This window comes from Anabrus simplex, chromosome X (assembly GCF_040414725.1).
Source record: "Anabrus simplex isolate iqAnaSimp1 chromosome X, ASM4041472v1, whole genome shotgun sequence".
NCBI lineage: Eukaryota > Metazoa > Arthropoda > Insecta > Orthoptera > Tettigoniidae > Anabrus > Anabrus simplex.
This window is the reverse complement of record NC_090279.1, coordinates 198,530,824-198,554,563: the sequence shown is the minus strand read 5'-3', so window position 1 is coordinate 198,554,563 and position 23,740 is coordinate 198,530,824. Positions and strand designations below refer to the sequence as shown.

The 23,740-nt window shown below is 38.5% G+C and overlaps 1 protein-coding gene across 1 annotated transcript in view; it reads right to left on the bottom strand.

Moving 5' to 3' along the window:
* LOC136886845 (required for meiotic nuclear division protein 1 homolog) overlaps positions 1–8,472 on the bottom strand; it is a 32,637-nt gene extending 24,165 nt beyond the window's left edge. The window contains exons 1-2 of the mRNA XM_067159691.2: positions 7,989–8,472; positions 2,235–2,370 (exon numbers count right to left, since the gene is read on the bottom strand). Of these exons, the coding sequence (XP_067015792.1) occupies positions 2,235–2,370; positions 7,989–8,372 (520 nt within the window). The 5' untranslated portion in view covers positions 8,373–8,472. The remainder of the gene's footprint in view (positions 1–2,234; positions 2,371–7,988) is intronic.
* Positions 8,473–23,740: the final 15,268 nt, after the last annotated feature.

The following is a 23,740-nucleotide window of genomic DNA, read 5'->3' as shown; positions in this document are numbered from 1 at the left end:
AATTGTGTCAAAAGTTGAAGGGTTAAAGGGCCCGGAAAGGTTCCAAATTATGAGTCTTGGATAGCTCTATCAAACTAAAGAAACAAATTTCGAAAATTTCTTGCAGCCTAAACGCAGTTCTGGATAAACGGCCTAAAATCGCTTTGTTCTTTACTAATTTTATTTTTGATTCAAATCCTAGCCAAACTAACTTACCGTATAATCTCAAATACCACCCGCACTGTCTTTTCGAAAATATCGCTTCCAAAATTGGGTGCGGATCTTATTTAAAATTCTGAAAAATTTATCTTTCCGAATGGGCGTAAATCAAGCGTCACCGCCGGCGTGGCTTGGCAACAGTGCTCTCTCCGCTCTCAGTATACGCTACTTCCGCGCTTGGCGCCAGTCTCAGCATGTTCTCAGAGTATCAACATGAATTCTACAAAGCGTTGGCGATCTTTTACTGCGAATGAGAAACTAAAAGTAGTTCGGGAAGCCTAAATTATTGGAAATCGTGCCGCTGGTAGGAAATACGATATTGACGAGTCGTGTATTCGCGATAGAAGACGAAAAATGTGCTATTAAAATGTAGTGGTGATCGTAGAGCTTTTCATGGACTGAGTGTACAGTTTCCAGAAACTGAATGGATGGTGGCTGTTAATCACACACTGACGCCAACTGGTCGCATTCAGCGCTCGGAAGTTCAGCTGTTGTGTTCGAGAATTTTGACGGCATGGAATCGTATCCCTGGAGACCTCATACGCAAGAGCTTCAGGAAATGTAGCATTTCTAATGCTATGGATGGCAGCGATGACGACATTTTGTGGGAAGGTGATGGTGATGAAAGTTCCGAAGTTGATGATGATGATGATGATGATGAATGAACTCGTTGGATATCGTTCTGGAAATATCTGTTTACTTTTACTTGTACTTTCTAATCATTTGATTTGTATTAGTAAAGATTGTAAATAATTTGACTTCACTTTTTTTAAAAATTTTGTTCTTTCAAAATAAGGGCGGTATTTGAGATTATACGGTAATTCTTTCTGTAATGTATTCCTTGGCTCAATACCCTCAGGCTTTTTTTTTTTTTAATTTTTGAAAAATGTCCACACCGAATGTAGTTATAAGGGCTTAACTGAAACTCTGCATTGAATCACATTAGCTATTTTTTTTTGCTATTTGCTTTACGTCACACTGACACAGATAGGTCTTATGGCGACGATGGGACAGGAAAGACCTAGGAATGGGAGGGAAGCGGCCGTGGCCTTAATTAAGGTACAGCCCCAGCATTTGCCTGGTGTGAAAATGGGAAACCACGGAAAACCATCTTCAGGGCTACCGACAGTGGGGCCGCACTTAAGCGACTGCAGCTATCGAGCTCGGTAATCACATTAGCACCTGTAGTGGTAGAAAAAGGCAAACTGCTAATCTAATCAACCAGATAACTACCATTAAGAACAGGATTGTAATTTTTAGGAATAAATAAAGAATATATTCTCATACTTTTATTATATTTGATTTACGTCAACTTGGTAGCTCATATTCCTAGGGTATTTTCAACATTAAGTTGCTTGCCGGGAGAGCTAGAACAGTGGAATTTTTCTTAAGGGGGTGCACTGTAAGGGGCATTTCAAACTGGGTCAAATATTTATTTTATATAATAATAATCAGGACCCCAAGAGCATACTATGAAATAAATGTTGTTGGTAAGAGGCCAAGAGGAGAGGCCTCGTGATAGTTGGGAAAAGCAAATTTTCAAAACACCTTGCCAAACGAGATGTAAATTGGCAGCAAAAGGTAGAACATCAGCTGTGGATTGACAGAACAAACTGGAACGGGCTCGTTAACACCCACACCCAGCTTGCTGGAGCGGAAAAATCGATCATCATCCTCCTTTCACGTATTAGTCCTATAGAAGAACTGTTATGGTCTATACAAAAGATTCGTATTCCTGATTCTGATAATGAATGGTTTGATACAGAAGATGGAAATAGTAAATCTGGTTCAGATAGTGATAATGGAGAACCCAGAAATCAGAAATGCAGTATGTGGTAAAGGTAAAAAGCACATAATGAACAGAGGTTTAATGTAAAAAAGAAAAATGTTTTAGTCACGGAAATGAATTATTCATTTTTTTAATGCCAGGATAGTCTTTTCACATCAAGTCAAAGAAACTACCTAGAATAGGTTACTCAACTATGCAAAAGAAACTGCCAGCTTAAGGGTTAAGAACATAAAAACAAAAGGCTCACCATTTACAGTAGCAGGACCGAGTTCAGGACAGTTGGTCAGCTTACGAGCATTGTACAGCTCCTGTTGCTGTATGCTGGTCAACAGTTTTTCCAGATCATATTCTTCAGCCGTGGCATATGCAGTCACGTTCCAAAACTGAAGACACACAAGATATACATCCTTAACCCATCTAAGTATGAGGAAGTAATACATGCTACCAGAAGAATAACTGCACATATAAAATTCTCCCCAAGAAAATACAGGAAAAAAGAATGTCAAACATGCAAAACGGATTGGTAAAACTTAAAGGAACACACCTCAGCTGCACATAACTACCAATTGAGGGTGCATCATTGGTTTCTTTAGAGCATATGAGGGCAAGAGGGGGAGAGAAAGCAAGAGAAAGAATTTTTAAATGAAAATCCACAGCCTGTTTCCAGTCATTGGATCGGGTCAGGAACGCAATGAAATGAATGAAGCCACCATCTAGAGGCGAGGATGGAAATTATGCTGGCTGCCAAAGCCTGTTGCACTCCTCTGGGGCAATGATTACTGACTGAGATGAAATAAAATGATACTGGAGTGTGTTGCTGGAATCTCACATGGAGTGAATGGGATTTGAACCACGGAACCCAGTGGTGAGAGGCTGGCGCGCTGCTGCCCGAGCCACGGATGCTCAGAGAGTTTTTAAATGTATCACAAGGATTCGGATGTTCAGGAGAAGTCATATCTCCCCCCCCGTCTTCTGTTTTGGTTATTTGTAGGAATTAAGCACAAATTGGACATTTCTGAGTCTTGTTTTATACGGTATATAAAACATAGTTAACCATTTTTATTGTTTTGGTCATGTTTCAGTCATTTTAGTTGTTTCTAGGTCATATTTTGCACTCTGTGTTTGTGGCATTGTGATGAAACGTGAAACTTGGGCCTCAAAGCTGAATAGTTGTATCTCGTTTGAATTTACAATACTAATTTTAGAATAACTTCCTTTAGAGTAAGACTTGCAGTGTGGGTATATCACCCTTGTTAAGAGACACGGAAATACCACAAGGGCTTGTCTTCTTATCAAAATAATAGATATAATATAATAATAAATATCAAAATAATAGAGAAGAGTAATATAGCTGAGGCAAGCGCTTGGATAAGGAAGTATTTTAAAGAAGCTTCAGTCGATATAATATTCTTTTATGTTAGTTTTTAGAGGCATGAAGGATAGTAAGTTTACTTCTAATCCTATTCGCAACCCCAACCATGAAGTAGATGTAGTGGCAATAAGTGTACCAAGAATTAAAGTGATAGTACGTAAATAAGAACTTTGCAGGAGTATTAAAGATTAAAAAGGACAATCCTATTTACAGGGTATGAACCCATTAGCTTACCTTTTTCTGTAAGGTTATTGGCATATCTAGGTGTATGAAGCACGTAAGTTTTTGATACTTTAGGGAGTAGTTTCAGTCTATTTAGATATAATGAAGGTAAATAATTACATGTTTTACTCTATTACAGTAATCCATTTAAATCAGGCACTTCATTACTAAAAACTTTCAAGTACAAATGATGCACAGCCAACTCGCCTGGTGCCATTGTGTCCATCCTATTATGTGTGTTCCTTTCTTAATCCCCTATCTCTCTCATTCTGACTTGATTTGACACTTGTTTAATCCTTTCTTATACTCATATTATTAACCCATTGGGATCCTTATCTCCTTTTGTATTTGTCCTGTGCTCCTATTCTTTTACCACCTGTATTTATCTTCCCTTTTCACATACTCTGCTTTCTTCTTACCCTACACTTACCCCACATGAAGACTGACGATCTGTCTAGACAACCCCTCAATGAGTTTTGATGCCCGCCCTCCTGATGAAGCTGGGAAGCATAAAGAACTCGTCAGTGGCTTAGAAGAGATGCAGTTGTGGAAACTGTCCTTGTCTTCTTGTGTTTCCATGTTTGGGCTCCTTTCTTATTCACCTCTGACTAAAATAGAACCCCCTGAGGTTTAACAACTCTAGATTTAGATTTAGGATCGGCTCATACATCTTGTAGTCCCAGTTGTCTTAGCATAAAGAAGGTCAAACTCACAGAGCTACTACTCATTACTTCCCCTTCTTTTTTTCTTCTTTTTCTTTGCTAGTGGCTTTACGCCGCACGGACACAGATAGGTCTTATGGTGACGATGGGATAGGAAATGCCTAGGAGTTGGAAAGTAGCGGCCATGGCCTTAATTAAGGTACAGCCCCAGCATTTGCCCGGTGTGAAAATGGGAAACCACGGAAAACCATCTTCAGGGCTGCCGACAGTGGAACTCGAACCCACTATCTCCTGGATGCAAGCTCACAGCCGTGCGCCCCTAACCACACGGCCAACTTTCCCGGTGCTACTCATTACTAATCGATATTTCAGAATATCGGTGATACGCGTATCTGTGACACAAAAATACCCGTGACTTTTATCTGTGATTCAGTCACAAGAAGCACGAGCATGTGATTATCGTCATAGGTCACGGTTAGAGATGAGCTTAAATGATACATCAGAATATCGGTGATACGCGTATCTGTGATACAAAAATATCTGACTATCAGTCGCAGGAACCATGAGCATACGATTATCGTCACGGTTACTCTTTGGTCGCGGGCGGCCAGTATGGAAATACTTCTGGTTGATATGATGACAAAGTCGGGTAGTACTTTGCGGAAGATTCGGTGCATTAGAAGTGGGGAAAGTAATATTCACATTTATACAGTAATTTGAAGTTTAATAATGCATAGGGAAAACGTTGTTAATACGATGCACAATAAATTAACAAGCGGAATGTGATTACCTGTGTCGTGTCTCCGGGATAACCAATTATTTATAATACTTAATGTAGGTTTAAAAATAAAAAGACTAAAAATGATAAATTCATGAACTTAACACAAAGATTTCTCCCATATACAGGGCTATTCAACAAATAACTCGTGAACGGTTAAAGATATTGACATTTGTTTTCACTTTCAGCAGTGGTACCAAAGGACTAATAATCAGACTTAAAGTAAGTACTGTGTCATGACATTAATATTTTCTGGGATCATGGTATTAACTTTGGTTTTTTTAATGGTCCCACATTATTTTGTACACATAGCCTTAAATCTACAAACATTAAAAATTCAGCACCGTGATTATTTTGAAAAAATATTATGTATTCAAACATGCCTCATTTGCCAGCCGAGGACTAAACTGTTGGATCCGCGCTACGTATGAAACATGAGCTAGCTATTGACATACAGAGTTGGTATACAGGTATTCTCTCTACTGTGCTCATAAATACACTATGATAAAATGTATGATTTAACACCTTTAATATCGCCATATGTAACTGGTAAATGAAAAATGGATATAGACCTTGAGGTACAGTGGATAACATAGCCTTGTGAGCATGATCCAAGCATACAACAAACAATATTTTGTCACAGATCTTTCCGTGACAGCATATCTGATATATCTATCTATCTAGGTATTCTGCCTTATGGCAGGTCTTGTCATGGGATGAACCTCTTCCACTGTTGCCTGTCTTGCGCCAAGTTTTTCATGTCCGAATATTTATTTCCTTGGATATTGTCCAACATTTGATATTTTTTCCTTCCTCTTCCTCGTTTGCCTTTCACCATTCCTTCTATTCCTTCTTTCAGTAAACAGTCCCTCCTCAAACAATGTCCAACCCAGTTCATTTTTCTCCTTCTAATGGTTTGTAAAATACTTCGTTCTTCTCCAACTCTTCGTAATACCTCCTCATTCCTTACCCGGTCTTCCCATTTCACTCGTTCTATTCTCCTCCATACCCACATCTCTAGTGCCTCCAATCTTCTCTCATCTTTCTTTCTCAATGTCCAAGTCTCTGCGCCATACAGCGCTATGCTCCAAATGTAACACTTAGCAAGTCTTTTCCTCAAATCTTTGTTTAGTGGTCCACAAAATAATTTTGATTTTTTCCTAAAGCCTTCTTTTGCTATGGCAATTCTTTTCTTAATTTCTGTTGTGCAATACATATCATCTCTGATCATACTTCCCAAATACTTGAAGTTACTGACTTGCTCTATTTCTTCTCCTCCTATACTAATATGACAACTTCTACCTTTTCCTCCAATTATCATACTTTTGGTCTTCTTCTTATTAATTCTCATTCCATATTCTTCTAGTTTCATGTGATTTATCAACCATCTCTACTCATTACTAACTGGACTCTGCCTTCACCAATTGCCTATGCAATGACAATGGCAAATAGTCACACAAGTTAGAATGTGGTTACAGGGATGGACACGTACCAGGAGCCACTGATAGTGGAGATTTATTCACTGCGGGGCAGGTAAAAAGTGTTTAAATATTAATGTTCAAATTTCACACATAATAAAATACAGTGAAAAATCTCCTTATGGACACTACCAAGATATGGACAGATTGTTATATCTCAACTGTATTAATTATAAAATCAATTCTCGTTTACAGATATGGAGCTCTCTGTGAACCCTAAAGGTTGCTTTATCTCTTTACTACAGACATACTCGTAATTAAGATTCTGAGACCTAATATTCTGTACTGTGCGTTCCAAAAAAAGGGAATGTTAGTTTCGAGGACTAAACAGAAATGTACTGTATTGTCAAGAAGACAAGAAGGGATCCGTACTTTAGCACTGTACCTGCTAGCCCTCCAGTACCATTAGCCGGAAGCACGTACAAGAATAAATAAAGTCATAAATGTTGCCTGACTGATGGGTCCAGAGTCCAGTTACCACAACCAATTCAACATATACTATAAATTTTTCTATTTACTCACTTATCAGTTATTTGTTTTTGCTCCCATGGAATCTAAACGTTTAAAAATCCGTTAAAAAGAAAATCGATGTTATCAAGTGCATGGAAAAACTACATCCAGTGTTTGTGTGCTCTCAGATAAATTCTGTGCAGGAAAGATGCAAATAAGTACCATTTCGCAAAAGAATAATAATGTTATTGGCTTTACGTCCCACTAACTACTTTACAGTTTTCGGAGATGCCGAGATGCCGAAATTTAGTCCTGCAAGAGTTATTTTATGTGCCAGTAAATCTACCGAAATGGGACTGATACAGTATTTGAGAATCTTCAAATACCACCAGCCTGAGCCAGGATCGAACCTATCAACTTGGGGACGGAAGGCCAGTGCCTTAACCATCGGTTTTGAAACAGTGGCATGAAAACGGTGATGACAAAGGAAAAATACATTCCCAAAAACTGAAGATAATTTAAGTCACCTAATCAATTAATTTAATTAAAAGAGTGAATGTAACATTATAAATTTTATAAATTTATAGCAAACTTAATACTGGGCAACCTCCCTCCTTGTAAAGGATACCTCCTAGATGACAAGTCGTGAGGCCCTTTTGGTGTACGTAAATATCACTGTAATCCATTTCTAAACCAACTCAAGTGCATGTGTGCCATGCTGAGTGGCTCAGATGGTTGACGAGCTGGCCTTCTGATCCCAACTTGGCAGGTTCGATTCTGGCTCAGTCCGGTGGTATTTGAAGGTGCTGAAATACGTCAGCCTCGTGTCGGTTGATTTACCGGCACGTATAAGAACTGCGGGACTAAATTCCGGCACCTCGGCGTCTCCGAAAACTGTAAAAGTAGTTAGTGGGACGAAAAGCTAATAACATTATTATTATTATTACTATTATTAACAACACAAGTGCATGATCTAACTCATCCATATCAGGTACTTTGTCCGCAAGGACAGGTCTTGAAATACATAGCTTGGCCTTACACCAGGTTTTATTCCATCATCTTCTTCCCCAGCCGTAGGTCTCTTCTTTCGAAGAGGGCGTTTCTTCATCTGCAGTGACGAAATCTTCTCCTGAATACCTTGGGAAGTTTTGGTACTCAATGATCGAACGCAGTGCTGTTGGAATATTCCGGTGGTTGCAATGTTAAACAATCCACTAAACGTTCTGCCATTACCTATATCAAGCAACGTAGGGGGCACATTAAACGTTCTACAGGCATTTGCTGTCAATCTGCACTGGAGTAAAACTTTAGTTTCGAGTCCAAGTGGGACAACACCGAAATTCGAGGCAGAATGAAGATGCTTCACACAACTCACAAAATTTGATTTACAAAACGTCCACCTTGAAACGACGATAGGAATCATTATTAGAATTACTGAAAGCTTATTAGACTACCACTTTATTGAAAACAAATCCAAAGATGACGAAATTCTTCGCATGTCTCTCTACATCCCGCCGGTACACACCTACCACAGAAACAGACGAAACAAGTTGCACACCAACAGCTGGCATTACCAACTCACGATTCCGAAACATAGCTGAATTCCTGCACTCATAGTAAACAGTAGGGTAATTTATGGCTTCAAATAAAGTTATAAATATTAAAAACAATAACATGAAAACCATAAAGTATTAACAGGAGAGAACATCCAATAGCTCCTATATCAAACGATAAAATTACTTATTTGGTGACACTGAATAGAACTATTCGCAAATAACCAACTTAACATCGTTATGAGTGAAAAAAAAAATCGTATTAAAAAAAAATACATCTCATAGCAATAGCAATACAGAGTGGTTATGCTGTTGTGTGTGATACGTTTGTATATATATATATTTATAAGTAATTTTTAACACCGCACCGACTTTCGAAGATAAAATCATAAAATAAAACGTAGTGTCCGTAATGTGATATTGGCTACACTGGCAAAGCAATCTGTGGGCCAACGTTGCCAACTGTAAGGTCTGGTCTGCATTGTATTTTGCCCCCCCCCCCCCTTTTTTTATAAAAATCTTCCTCCACTTGGAGGCTGCCAAAGACAAAGAATACACAAACAACTTCATTCAAAAATAAAATAAGTAAATTATGTCTCAGTCTGGCGAGTATAAGTGGTGTCTGAGTATCAAAAGAGAACCCCTGAGCACTTTCAGCCCCCTGTCAATGAACTCCTTGGTACTGATGTTAAAGGTCTTCAGCAGTTCTACCGTCTTCTTAGGGACTGTCCCTCTCGCACCGATCATGAGACCCCTCACTTCTATGTCGTCCAGTTCGTATTTGTTCTTATAATACGGCACTGTAGGCTGATAGATAGACTTCTTTTCTTGGTCCACTTCGTCTGGTTGGTCGGAGTGTGTTTCGAATCTTACTATGGGGTCTAATATATATCCTTTCTTCCCTTTGATTGCGATCATATCAATCCTTCTTGTGCTGCCATTTACTCCGATGCCATGCACTTCCTCATGGACTTGATATCCTTTCTCACGGAGCGTCTTTGGTATGGATGACCTGATGTTGTGATGTCTAGTGTTTCGAAGAGCTTCACTGAAGGCACAGGAACCCAAGACATGAGGTAATGTTTCAGTCTCACTACATCTTCTGCAGCAGTTACCATCAAGGGACCTTCCTGGTACAGCTCTTACAGGTGCAACGTTGTATGCCATTTTCATCGCATCTCCCCACTCCATGCTAGAAAGGCCATTATGGTCTCTAACCCAGCGGTTTGCAGGAGTGCCCTGACCTTCACTTCTCAACTGGCACCATTTTTCAAATTCAGATTCTCGTAATTTGTTTCTGAGTTTCTTGGTGTCATACTCACCATGTCTGTTCTTCATATCCTCAGTTTTACCATTTACGTTTAACTCAGTTAAACATCTGTTAATTTCTTCGTCTAGGTTTCTGATGGCTTCAACATATCGGTTCTCCTCCCGTTTCAGAATGTTGCAGCTGTTTATATTCTAAATCAAGGTTTCCCAGCTTGCTCTAAAAACACCTAACCCTTTGTACCGTTTATCTGAGTAAATCATAGAATCCGGAGTGTCAGTAGGAAGGGATAAGATCTCCTTTAGTGTACTCTTAACGAGTTTATCAGCATCTTCCAGAAATCGCCGTGGTATTTTACCTGTAGGAATGCAGAGAAACTGGTAAGTCAACGTAGGGCATACTGAAGAATTTAGAATTGAAAACTTCTGATCCGGATGAAGCCAGGGACAGGATGATAACGAGCTGAGTTTCTGCTGAGGGAGTGTCATTGATTTCTTGGGATCAAATAACATGGTATCTGCTTAATTTACCCCTAAGTATTTGACACATTCGTTCCTCGAAATACATTTAATCTCCATACCTTCTTTGACTGTAATGCTGAAATGTTGTTGGTCATTGTCAGGACGGCACATGATTTAACAAGCACCACAAGAGCATCTCATTTTATTACTTTGATTGATGTTGAAACAACATCTAGCAGTTCTCCGTCAGCTGGTGGTTATGTACAGCAGCGTCCAATGACTTGCATACGGCTAACACCACTCAAATAGATTTGGTGATGAACTACGGGATCAACATTTACCAGTTCCCATTTACAATTGAATTAGTAATGATTATTAGTATTAGAACTAACAGTTCTGTGAATATTAATACATGGAAGAGTCTCGATGATGAGCATACTGAAGATGCAAGAATTTAGAACCTAGTTATTTTCAAATTTGCTCATAATTTCATCCCAGTTTTTAATGTCAATTTTGTATATATTTGTTTCATTTGTTTTATGTCAATTGTGTGCATGTACATTTGTTTAGTTATCAGATGTTTTACATTATGGCTGAAGATGGCCAGCCCCGGCCGAAACTAGTCCCTACTTAATGTAATTTTAGAATATTGCATATTACAGTATTGAAAGGTGGACCATTACGACATTAATTTAATAATTATATTGTAATCACAATTCAACACGGATCAGAACCATGAAGTTTATATCCTATGACTACCTATGAAATGTTATGACGCAAGACAGACTCCGTGAACTTCGTCTCCACAGCATTGAATGTGTCATCCATAGGTGTTACTGAAATGATTTACTTGTATTTCAGAAGCATTTGGATTTTCCTGTGAACCAACTGAGGACCTAATTAATTTTCTATCAGAAGTTCATGACCAAATTTCATACCCTTTTGTTTGGATTACACCCATGTAGCTAATAACAAAGTAATATTTTGATATGATTATGTTTACTGTGTGTATGTAGAGTAATCTCTACTCCAAGAAATACTCCTTTGATATTTAAAATCAGCCTTGTCAGTACTTTGAGTTATTTAATTAATTATTTGTTATCACCTCATACACCGTACATGCTTTGAGGACCTTACTGTCAAATCAAATCAAAATCACTTTATTTGCAAATGAGGTGTCTTCCTCAGTGGCAAATGGTACACAGAAATACATTATTATCAAGCACAAAATTTTAAATTAACAAGAGAAGAAGATATTTTCCTAAAATACAGTATTATATAACTTACACTAACAATTTTTCTATTAATCACACAGCTCATCTTTAATAAATTTTTATTATTTACATAACTCTTCTTTACTTACAAATATAATCAACTCATATACAGTATGTGGAATTACTTCAAATAATACTACAAAACTGCTATAAGATTAAAATTTACATTGCATTTTTAATAATTTTTTTAATCCATTTTGGTACCTAACGTGCATAATGACCTGCTACGTCTTAACCAGAGCCCCTTTTGCCACCACTTTTCAGAGCTCCTGAAGGACCTTCACAGCTACCGTAGCGGTCCCAGGGCCCTCAAAGTCCCTACTGTACTTCACCCCTACAGGCAGTCCCCTACTTCGGCTGTTCAATCTCCATAGACCAGAGGATGGAATTAATTTATTCACAACCTGCACAAGTTGAATGCCCTCTAACATTTCTTTTCTCTGTTGCTGTTTATTCTTTTCTTGAATATCTGTACAGATTTTGGAAAAGATTCAAACACTTCCTCTGGTAAACTGTTCCACTCCTTAACACCCTTCCCAATGAATGAAAATTTACCCCAATCACTTCTGCTAAAATCCCTTCTAATTTTATACTTGTGGTCAGCCCTGCCGATGTAATTATTTTCCAATTGAAGCCTCTTATGGAGTTTCCCCCCATGCTTCCTCTCCTGTAATGGGTCTGTATAATGCTGTAAGTCTAATTTTCTCCCTTCTCTTACTTAAATTTCTCTAACATTTCTGATACACTACTTTTTCTCCTGAAATCCCCTGTTACAAATTACATCCTTTAAGTATCCTGATTATGAGATGAAATGATCTGTATGCTTTCCTAACAATGTCATCAACATGACCCTTCCAGTGCATATTACTTTCAAATCTCACACCTCAGTATTTGCACTTGCCATCTTTTGGGACAATTACCTCAACCAAACTAATTAAATTCAGTTTTTAAGCTCCTGTTTGTAAATGATGTACCGTAATGGTTGATTTGCCTCCATTAACCTTCATATTATTCCCTTCTACCCATTGTTGGATACGATCAAGGTCCCTTTGTAATTCTGGACAATCCTCAATGTTATTTATTTCCCTATAAACAGTTATGTCATTTGTGTACAATCTTATTTTTGATGTTATATTGTTCCCTAAATCGTTTGTGTATATTTGGAAAAGTAATAGATTGATTACATTACTCTGTGCAATCCCTACTTTGACTTTCTGAACTCTAGAATTTAGAAATGTTCTTATCCAACGTATAACCCTTATGTCCAATTCTATTCCCTCCAGTTTCTTTAATAATATTCCATGTTCCACTCTGTCAAATGCTTTGGAAAGGTCTAAAGCTATGCATAACTATGCAATCCAACTGGCCTCCTGAATCCAACTGACCTGATTAGTCCTGCTGAAATCCCACCAGTTGTGCCTCACAAGAAAATGTCTTTCTAAATCCATACTGGCTCCTCATGAACCAGTTTTTTTCTTCACAAACCCCTCTGATGTACTTTGCTATTAAACTCCATCTTCCTCAGTGGTTTCTCCACACTACCAACTATCTCTTGGACCTCTTTACTTATTATTAAACATCAAACACCAATGTTCTAGACATCTCTTAATTAAAATAATTAAAATAAAATATATCAAATCAAAAAATCAAATCAAAATCTCTTTATTTGCAAATGAGGTGTCTACCTCAGTGGCAAATGGTACACTAAAATATATAATTGTCAAGCAGTAAATATTGAATTAACAAGAGAAGGAAATTTTCCTATAATGCAATATTATACAATTTATGCTAACAATTTTTTCTATTAAACACACAGCTCAACCTTAATAAATTTATATTGTTTACAAAATTCTACTTATAATATCTCCTGTACTACTTACAAATATAGTCAACTGATATACAGTATGTGGAATTACTTCAAATGATACTATACAACTGGTATAAGATTAAAATTTACATTGCCTTTATTTACTTATTTATTTTTTTACCCATTCTGGAACCTAAGTAGCATAACGACCTGCTGCGTCTTAACCAGAGCCCCTTTTGCCATCACTTTTCATAGTTCCTGAAGGGCCTTCACAGCTACCGTAGCGGTCCCTGGGCCCTCGAAGACCACACTGTACTTTACCCCTACAGGCAGTCCCCTACTTTGGCTGTCCAAACTCCTTAGACCAAGGGATGGAATTAATTTATTCACACACATTTTTTATTTACATTAACCTGCACTGGTCAAATGCCCTCTAACATTTCATTTATTTTCTCTGTTGTTGTTTATTCTCTTCTTAAATATCTGTACAGATTTTGGAGAAGGATCAAACACTACCCCTGGTAAACTGGTCCACTCCTTCACATCCTTCCCAATGAATGAAAATTTACCCCAATCGCTTCTGCTAAAATTCCTTCTAATTTTATATTTGTGGTCAGTCATGCCAATATAATTATTTTCCAATTGAAGCCTCTCACGGATATCTCCCCATGCTTCTTCTCCTGTATAGGCTCTATATAATCCTGTAAGTCTAGTTTTCTCCCTTCTCTTACTTAAAGTTTCCCATCCAAGTTCCTTTAACATTTCTGATACACTACTCTTTCTCCTGAAATCCCCTGTTACAAATCTTACTGCTTTCCTCTGCACACTATCTATTTCTTTTATTAGGTATTCTTGGTGAGGATCCCGAACACTGTTTGCATATTCCAATAATGGACGAACCATATTTAAGTAACTTTTCTCTTTTAATTCTTTGTTGCATCCTTTAAGTAGCCTCATTATGACATGTAAAGATCTGTATACTTTCGCAACAATGTCATCCACATGACCCTTCCAGTGCAAATTACTTTCAAATCTCACACCTAAGTATTTGCACTTGCCATCTTTAGGGATAACTACTTCATCCAAAGTATATTCAAATTCAGTTTTAAAACTCCTGTTTGCAAATGTTGTAACAGTTGATTTGCCTCCATTAACCTTCATATTATTCTCTTCAACCCATTGTTGGATACTCTCAAGGTCCCTTTGTAATTCTGAGCAATCCTCACATGTTTTTATTTCCCTATAAACAATTATGTCATCTGCATACAATCTTATTTTTGATGTTATATTATTCCCTAAATCATTTACGTATATTAGGAAAAGTAAAGGACCGATTATACTACCCTGTGCTTTTCCCTTCCAAACTTTCTCTTCCTGCAATACATTATTTCCTACTTTGACGTTCTGAACCCTTGAATTTAGAAATATTTTCCCTCCAATTTCTTTAATAATATTCCATGTTCCACCCTATCAAAGGCTTTGGAAAGATCTATGGCTATGCAATCTAACTGGCCTCCTGAATCCAATTGATCTGATATGTCCTAATATCACAAATGTCCAATATTTTGGAGTGAAGAGCTACCACTCTAGGGAGTGTTTGAGGACAGATGGAAATACCAGCAACCTTTAACTGACATGATCTCTGAATTGGGAGATTTGAGTAAACATGTTAAGAGATGCTAATATTAATAAATTGATTATATTTTTAGGTAGTAAACAAGGATGACATTTTAAGAAGATTGTAAATAGAATAGTGTAGTTTTAGTGTTCTTATACGACATTTGTGATATATTTTATTTTAATCATGACACAGATTTCTATTAAGAAATGTTTAGAACTTTGGTGTTTGGTCTGTAGTAATAAGTAAAGTGGTCCAAGAGATAATTGGTAGAGTGAAGAAACTGCTAAGGAAGAGGATAGTAAGGTCCTCGAAACATGTACAGTGTATGAAGTGATAACAAATAATTAATTAAATAACTCCAAGTATTGACAAGGCTGATTTTAAATATCAAAGGTGTATTCATTGGAGTAGACATTGTAGTCAATATAGACCATTATAAAATCAAACCACAATGGTTAATTTAATAAACTTGTAGAGTAATCGTCAGATGGTTGCATCATCATCATCATCATCATCATCATTTCCCAACTCCAGTTTCCCGGGTGTGGTGTACAAGCGCTCGCCATCTCCTTCTGTCTTCATACATCTTCTGATCCAGTACATCCTCCCATTTGTAACCTCTCCCCTCCACATCTGATCTTACAGTCTCTATCCAACGTTTTCTTGGTCTTCCCTGTGGTCTTCTTCCTACGAGATTAAGGTCGAAATATTTTCTGGCAGGTCTTTCCCTGTTCATTCTCATTATGTGCCCATACCACTGAAGTCTGCGTTTCTTTATGACACTGATAATAGGAACCTCAATACCAGCTACTTTCCTATTCACTTCATTTCTGATCTTGTCCTTTCTGGTTGTTTGGTTCATGGTTCTAATGAATCTCATTTCAGTTTCTTGGATTCTACTGAAGTCTTTGTTTAGTAGGGTACACGTCTCTAAACCATACGTGAGGATTGGTACGAAGTAAGTGTGGTACATGATTGTTTTCGCTTTCTGTGGTATTTTGCAGTCCCAGAGGAGATTTCTGACTTGACTGTAGAAGTTCGATGCTTTCTGTGTCCTGCTGAGTATTTCCTGCCTAACAGTGTTGTCTTTCGATATTGTGCTTCCGAGGTACTTGAAGTGGGAGGCTGATTCGATTTTTTCTCCTTCCAGAAATATATTTGAGCTTGTTCTTTCCCTGTTGATGGTCATTTCCATTGTCTTTGTTTTGCTCATCTTCAGTCCAAAATTTTTGAATGTGTTGTTCCATTCATTAAGTTTCTTCTGAACTTCAGCTTCTGTCTCTCCCCATAAAAGCACATCATCAGCAAATACCAGGGCGTTTGGTTCACTGTCCATTTTCTTGATAGATTTGATGACCTTGTCCATTACTATTACGAACAGGAGTGGTGACAGAGCACTTCCTTGTTGGACACATCTCTTTGTTTCAAACCATTTTGATCGTCCGTTGCCTATCTGGACACAGCTGTAGCACTTCTGGTATAGCATCTTGACTTTGTCAATTAAGTACTTTGGCACCTTTAGGTCTTCCAGACATTCCCATATCTTGTTTCGAGAAACACTATCATATGCTTTTTCAATGTCCACAAATGCAATCACAAGATTTCTTCCGTATTCCCAGTACTTTTCTGTCAGCATCTTTACTGCAAAGATAAGATCCACAGTACTTCAACCTTTCCTGAACCCTTGTTGTTCTTCCTCAAGCAAAGGTTCCACTATCATCCTAAGACTTGTTTCTATGATCTTTTCCAGCAGCTTCATTGAGTGTGACAACAGCGTGATGCCTCTGTAATGGTTGCATCTGTCTGCAAATTATTATGTTGAGTATAAAATATTGACAAACAATCAACACTGCGCCACTTCAGTATTGAAAAGGAGGGGGAAGGATGTGAATGGGTAGTGACAGTGTGTGTATTGCTATACATCTGCCACTGTGCCCATTTCAATTACAACAAAGTCTTGTAGCTAGCTGTCTACCAGCAGCAACACACTAAGCAAGGAGATGGGAGGATGCCATGCTTTATTTATATCGGGACACCATTTCTGTGCATGCACGAACAACGCGAGACGTACAGCAATGATTCGTATGGGAATGATTATTTGATGTAATTTAACGTAGTATGTAGACTGCTATGTGAGCCTCCATAGCTCAGGCGGCAGCGTGCCAGCCTCTCACTGCTGGATTCTGTGGTTCAAATCCCGGTCACTCCATTTGAGATTTGTGCTAGACAAAGCAGAGGTTTTTCTCCGGGTACTCCGGTTTTCCCTGTCATAATTCATTCCAGCAATACTCTCCAGTATCATTTCTTTTCATCTGTCATTCATTAATCATTGCCCCAGAAGTGTCCGACAGGCTTCGACAGCCGGGACAATTCCTATCCTCGCCGCTAGATGGGAGCTTCATTCGTTCCATTCCTGACCCGGTTGAATGACTGGAAACAGGCTGTGGATTTTCATTTTCATGTTGACTGATATGTATGACGGTGTAAAGCAGGCATGTGCAGGCAGTAACAACCCGTACTTACTCGCTAAGATCTTGAATTCATCAATTCACAGTCCATCTTGATGGGTTTACTGATTCATATTGTTTTATCAGATTTGGACTAAATTCTTACGTCCTCATTTTTAAACAATCTTTGATCAAACCTCCATCTGATGAACTTCGTAATTGTTTTGCCAACTTTTTTCATTTTGAATTTGCTTTATGTTGCACCGACAGATACGTCTTGTGGCGACGATGGGACAGGATAGGGCTAGGAGTGGGAAGGAAGCAGCCGTGGCCTTAATTAAGGTACAGCCCCAGCATTTGCCTAGTTCGAAAATGGGAAACCATGGAAAACCATCTTTGGGGCTGTTGACAGTGGGGTTCGAACTCACTATCTCCTGAATGCTGGATACTGGCCGCATTTAAGCGACTACAGCTGTCGAGCTTGATATTTTTTGCCAATTAAAGAGAAATTCTCTAGGAGAGGCGAATGGCTGGCTCATTGTTTATATATACAATTTCATTGTCCTGAAAGTAAACAGAGTGACATAAACTTCTCTTACCTTTACTTCAAATAATTTTTATATATAGAAATTTCAGATTTTGGTTTTTTTTAATAATCATATTTATGAACCAGCTAGTAATGTGTTAATAATGCATTAACAGAATGCCATCATCGTAGTTAGTGCATATTCAGTTTTGAACAATATTTAACAGGCTAATATGATCAGACATAATCAAACATAAACTCTGAAATATTGAATATAATACCTACCTCTTGGTTGATCATTTCCTCCTTTCATCGCTTTATTAGTGCTAGACAATCTTCATCTCTATATTGACTGCAATATGGAGTTTTAGATTGAATTTCTTCAGTTGCTTCAAAGTTTTGTGACAAATTTTCCCGACCCTTGAGCATTCATAAATAAGAATAATACTTCCTATTCATGTCAAAACTACAATGAAGCCGGGAGTCTCCGCTTTGAACCTTCCGCAATAACCTCCATTATGTTAACTACGACTAACTACAAATGCAACCTAGTTATACTGTGCATGCGAGCACAGCGGACTGTGATGTCACTCACCTGTGCCAATTCAGTGTGTCTGCTGCCAGTTTCCCAGGGTCTGTACATCACTGGTGTAAAGCCTCTAAAACTAAATTACCATTTTTGACGATGCAGGTGACGTCGTCGTTGCCATGGAAACTACAGTAAACCTCTAATGTTATCTGTCAAATTAAACAGAGGCTTAGCCTACAAGTAATATAAAGCTTGCTCACTCGCGGCGTTGTCTTCATGAACAGTGTCCGCCTAGCAGTGTGTGTCTTGACCACTGCAGCACTAGGATACAACCTCACATCAACATGCACTACTATTACCATCTGGAGCTGAAACCAGCACAGATTTTCTTATACACTATATTTCTTGTACATCAGTGTACTTTATTCAGTAGAATGAAGGAGAAAATAATAAATGTTCTCTTCTTACCTCTAGGAGTTCAACTCAGCTGTGGATTTTCTTTATCAGATAGCACACATAACTGTCAAAACTAATGTCTGGCATTTACAAGGGTTTGCACTGGATACTGTATTTTTGCTACTGTACCGTAGAGCAGTTTTCCTCGATTCTCTTTTTCTCAAGAAGTAATTTCGCTGAGACTCATCTGTCATGTCCTTTTTGTAGTTAGTACAGAGGGATGCAGAAACTTTTGCAATATTATTCTGCTCAGTTCCTCAGGATGATCACCTTCCCCACACATTAGAATAGTATTTATTTCATGTTGCTTCCAACCCCCCTGTATATGCAAATCTTATTTAGTTTTTTTTTTTTACACAAAAATTTTGTGATTGAAAAGTTGAGATTTTACTGGATAAAGTGTTCTTGACTAAATTACCACCACAGGTGGGGGATAAAGGTGGACTGAATTGCTGAATGGGTCAGACGGTTGAGGCGCTGGCCTTCTGACTCCATCTTAGCAGGTTCAATAGGCTCTGGATACTACTAATTTTATCAAGAGACTCTGAGACAAACCAAATACTCTCCAATATATGCCATTGCAGCACTCATCATAGAAATACATGGTGCTCCTTCGGCTTCCTTTTCAATACTTTTCAATACTTTTCAATTGTGTTTGAAAAGGTATTGCTAACTACTAGTTCATCTGCGTGAATTGATGAGCTGGTACATCTACCCGTGCAGACACACATTTCTGACAGCTGTACACGTGTAAACTTTGATCACACTCTACAAATTCTCCAACTTAACATCGAAGGAGCTAGCAGATCAAAAAGTTCATATGGAGCAAGATCATACGACGCTGTTGATGGTGATTTGTCCGCCAGTGGGGATGTAAAGGTTTGAGCAGACCCCTTGGTGTTATTCGACAAGGGTAGGCTATGTACCGATGCCGGGTTTCACCCTCTCCCTGCCTCATTATTATAATGATCCCACATCCAGATGCTCAGGTCTTCCATGTGAGTCAAATAGATAGACCTGCACCAGGCGAGCCGAACATGTTTTCAGACACTCCTGGCACTAAAATCCATATGTTAAGTACGCAAGCTTTCATTGGACTGTGTTACTCCAATTCCATGCCAGTTCATAAAATGAACAAGAATCCATTCCAACACAACCCAATCGTGTATCAATCCTGTAATGGATACAAAGTCAGCACATGCGTGTAGAGCAATACATGAATGAGTCTATGTAATGGCAAGAAACTGCGTGTTAGAAAGAACCTATTATTGTATTTTCTTTTGTTTTCTTATATTTTATTAAAGCCATTTGTTATTATGAGGAGATATTTGCTATATTATGTGAACCGTGTAAACTGTGATTCCCCCCCCCCCCCCCTCCAGACTATCTTTCTTCAGCGTTTTTACATTGTGTGTGCTTGCAAGCTGTATTATTTATTGTGTAATTTGATATATTTACATGTATTTTATTTCCTATCCTTGCCCCTCTTATAGAATAAATGTCTTTCTGCCCGTTCTGCATGTCTTCAGGGAAATGTAGTAGTATTCTCACCCTCAAGAGTCCTCCCTCCCTTCCGAGTTCTCTCTATCCCTCTTGCTTCGCACCCCTCTGCAACTCCCCTCTCTTCTAGAGGGGAGTTTCGGTCTACGTGACCGCTGCGCGGCTAGTGGTCGTTCTCCTCGGCCGGCCGGGTCATTCTCCTGTTTGCACTGAGTGCAGTCTGTTATCTCCCGGGGTTGCCTCGAAGCCCGTCGAACCCAGCACGCTAGCGCGGAGGTAAGAGAGAGAGGGAGAGGGACCTTGGTATTGTACTGTCCCCTTAAAATGTTGAAATTTGGGAAGGTGCCTGAGGTAAACACGAGATTTGTCACTGTGTAATGGTAGGAACTTTGTGCTTTGGATTTAATCTTCATTTAAGATTTCCAGTTGATGTGTTTGATTCAATTTAAAGAAAGTACTTTCATGGCCGAAACATTCCATAGTGGGGTTAAGTAGGTGGTTTTTCTACATTATTGTAATCTACTACGGATTTTCTATGTGCCTTCGGGCGTTGCGTTGGTTAAGATACTGGAAGGCCATGTTTAATTTATCCTCAATCTTATCGTAAAATTTGAAGGTCTTTCATATTCCTTATTGATCCCCGGCTTATGTTCGGGAAATTGCAATGCGAAACCCTTCACGTATGCATGTGAACTTGTACCTATAGAGAGGGCTGGCTCCCTCGTTAATATTTTGTAATAATTTTGAATGTATATACGGGTATTATCTTCTTAATTGTAAATTGTTGTTATTTGATGTTCTTAAAGGAGTTAAAGTTTTTGAACTTGTAATTAAAGAAGCTTGGCGAGATCTCGTTGTTAATTGAAGTTGGTATCTTTCGCTTAATACGACCTTTATCCAGCCCCTTCGGGCCGCCGCTTTTCCTAGCCCGTACCAGCCGTACCATTATGCAAACCAACATTGTCCATAGGATTACTTCCAACTGTATGATCACAACCTTTTTTTCTTCCTTTTAACGGAGACTTACGTTCCTCAACAACGGGTACATGGAAAGAAAAATTTTAACATGCTTGTAGTGTTTGGGTAGAACACGTATATAGCCGAGAGTATTTAACTTATGATTGTTTAATGTTATAATCTTTTAGCTTTATTATCCGTATTGATGATTCTAATGATCGCAAATATAACAGTAGGAACTTTCCACTTAATCAATACATTTATTTCTTATAAGGTACTTAAAATATTTTTATATAACAGTACCGGTTTCGACCCTATTTGTGGGTCATCTTCAGCTGCTGAAGAAATTTCATCTTAATAAAAACAACAAATAATATTAAAACACTAATTATGAATGACGAATGCTAAATTACAATGATGTGTTGTGATAATAAAATATGTTTGAAAGAGTAGCTTTGAAAGTCTAATATGTTCACCAGTTTGTTATGACAATGATCTTGATGTTCACTCATATACTCATTCATTCAATCCATTGTTACAGTGTTGACACACTTATTTTAAATTAAAAATGTCTTAATGCTGAGTTACATGGTACTGTATTTGATAAAATCCGCGTCAGTAGGAGGTTTGGTAATACATAATGTCTTCATAAGCTTGTGCGATGAGATAGGCGGAGTCGCGTGTTTTGAACAGTAAATGTAAGTTTAATAAGACATATCATTATTTATTACCAAACCTCCTACTGATTTGACACCTAAATAGAACAATTTTGTTAGTCTTATGCATGGCTTTGACAATGTGAAAATGACTGTGGTATGAGGGATGCCAGTATGCCATTCCTAATGCAGCCAGTCCCTGTTTTGAATGGTGTGAAAACGTTGCTCAAAGGGTCGGTTGGTACATGCATTTCAGTGGGCTTGGCAGACTCATATGTAACGGGAACTTCTTGTCCATTGAGGAAAGCAACGGGAAACTACAGTCCACGCACCTTTTAGTGATATTACTTTGTAACTGGTTGAGGAGTAAGGAGGGAGCTCTCCCGGTTCTGGTTATACTGCCAACTGAATGGAATTGAATCGATAATATGATCGATTGATATGAATTTTCTAAACATTTATTATCTTACGTCAACAACTGTGTCACACATACATTATTTAACATTATATAATATTTCTTGATGCGAATCTTGTTACTAGCATGAATTTTATTGTTTGGCTTTGCTGTGTAAACAACAACAGTACTAGTACATAAAGTGTACACCAGATGTCGTACAGTGATGAATAAGCGATTCATAGTTTGTGTTTCAAAGGTTGCCAATACAAATCTCGAAGGTAACCGAGGTCGATCGATTCAGCACTAGGGTGTGCATGTATCACTAAAAGGTGTGAGTACTATATTTCACTCTTCATTTCCCTAGTATGCCTCTTTAAAGATGCCTAGGCCTTCTATGACAGCTGAGGATGGAGCTATTGAAGATCAAACCAGCCTTTGGGGCTGAATATTCAAATAATAGTCAAAGAACTGAGAAAGAAGACCTTTAATGTCCACGAAGGACTTCACGGATTTGCCATAAACAGCAGTTCTCATCATATCGGCATGATAGCCTTCAGAGAGCACAGCAAAAGGCTTCATCATAGACTACAGTTTGAACACCACAAAGGCCAACCAGAGAAACAAGAGATCTATGAACCTACAATCCCCTACTACAAGTCAAAATACTATCTTCAAGAGATTGAAGTAATAGGACTAATGGACTTCGACATTTCACTGACACATGGAAGCATTTCCAGCTACCCATGTGGGGCATTTAAGAAATAGTTACGATAGCTCTCCGAGATTCCATTAGGCTCCCGAAGCACCACATATTCAGCGCATAATGTCATTACTTATAACAATTTCTATGTTTATTCCTTTGTAAAATCTCTATCACATGTGATCTGCATTACCATGTCATTCATGGCAGCATGTTAATAGAGGAGGTTGGTTTTAATGTTAGCAAAGTCACCTCCATACAGGCCACGAAGGCCCTTGGAGGAGTGGAAGGTAAAGGCTTCCACCATTGTTAACCTCGGCACGTGATGGGATAGAGTGGTTAGCTCTACGCCCGGCCGCCTTTGCCCCCAGGAATTAACCTGGTACTCATTTGGTGTAGGCTGAGTGAACCTCAGGGCCATATGCACCTCTGGAAGTGGAAATCTCGTTTCTTAAATTTTACGACTTCCCGATGGGGATTTGAACCCACGTCCTTCCGGGCGAACCGAGCACGCCTTTACCGCCTCGGCCAGGCAGCCAAGAATAACGGCCAAGAGGATTCGTCGTGCTGACCACATGACACCTCGTAATCTGCAGGCCTTCGGGCTGAGCAGCGGTCGCTTGGTAGGCCAAGGGCTGTA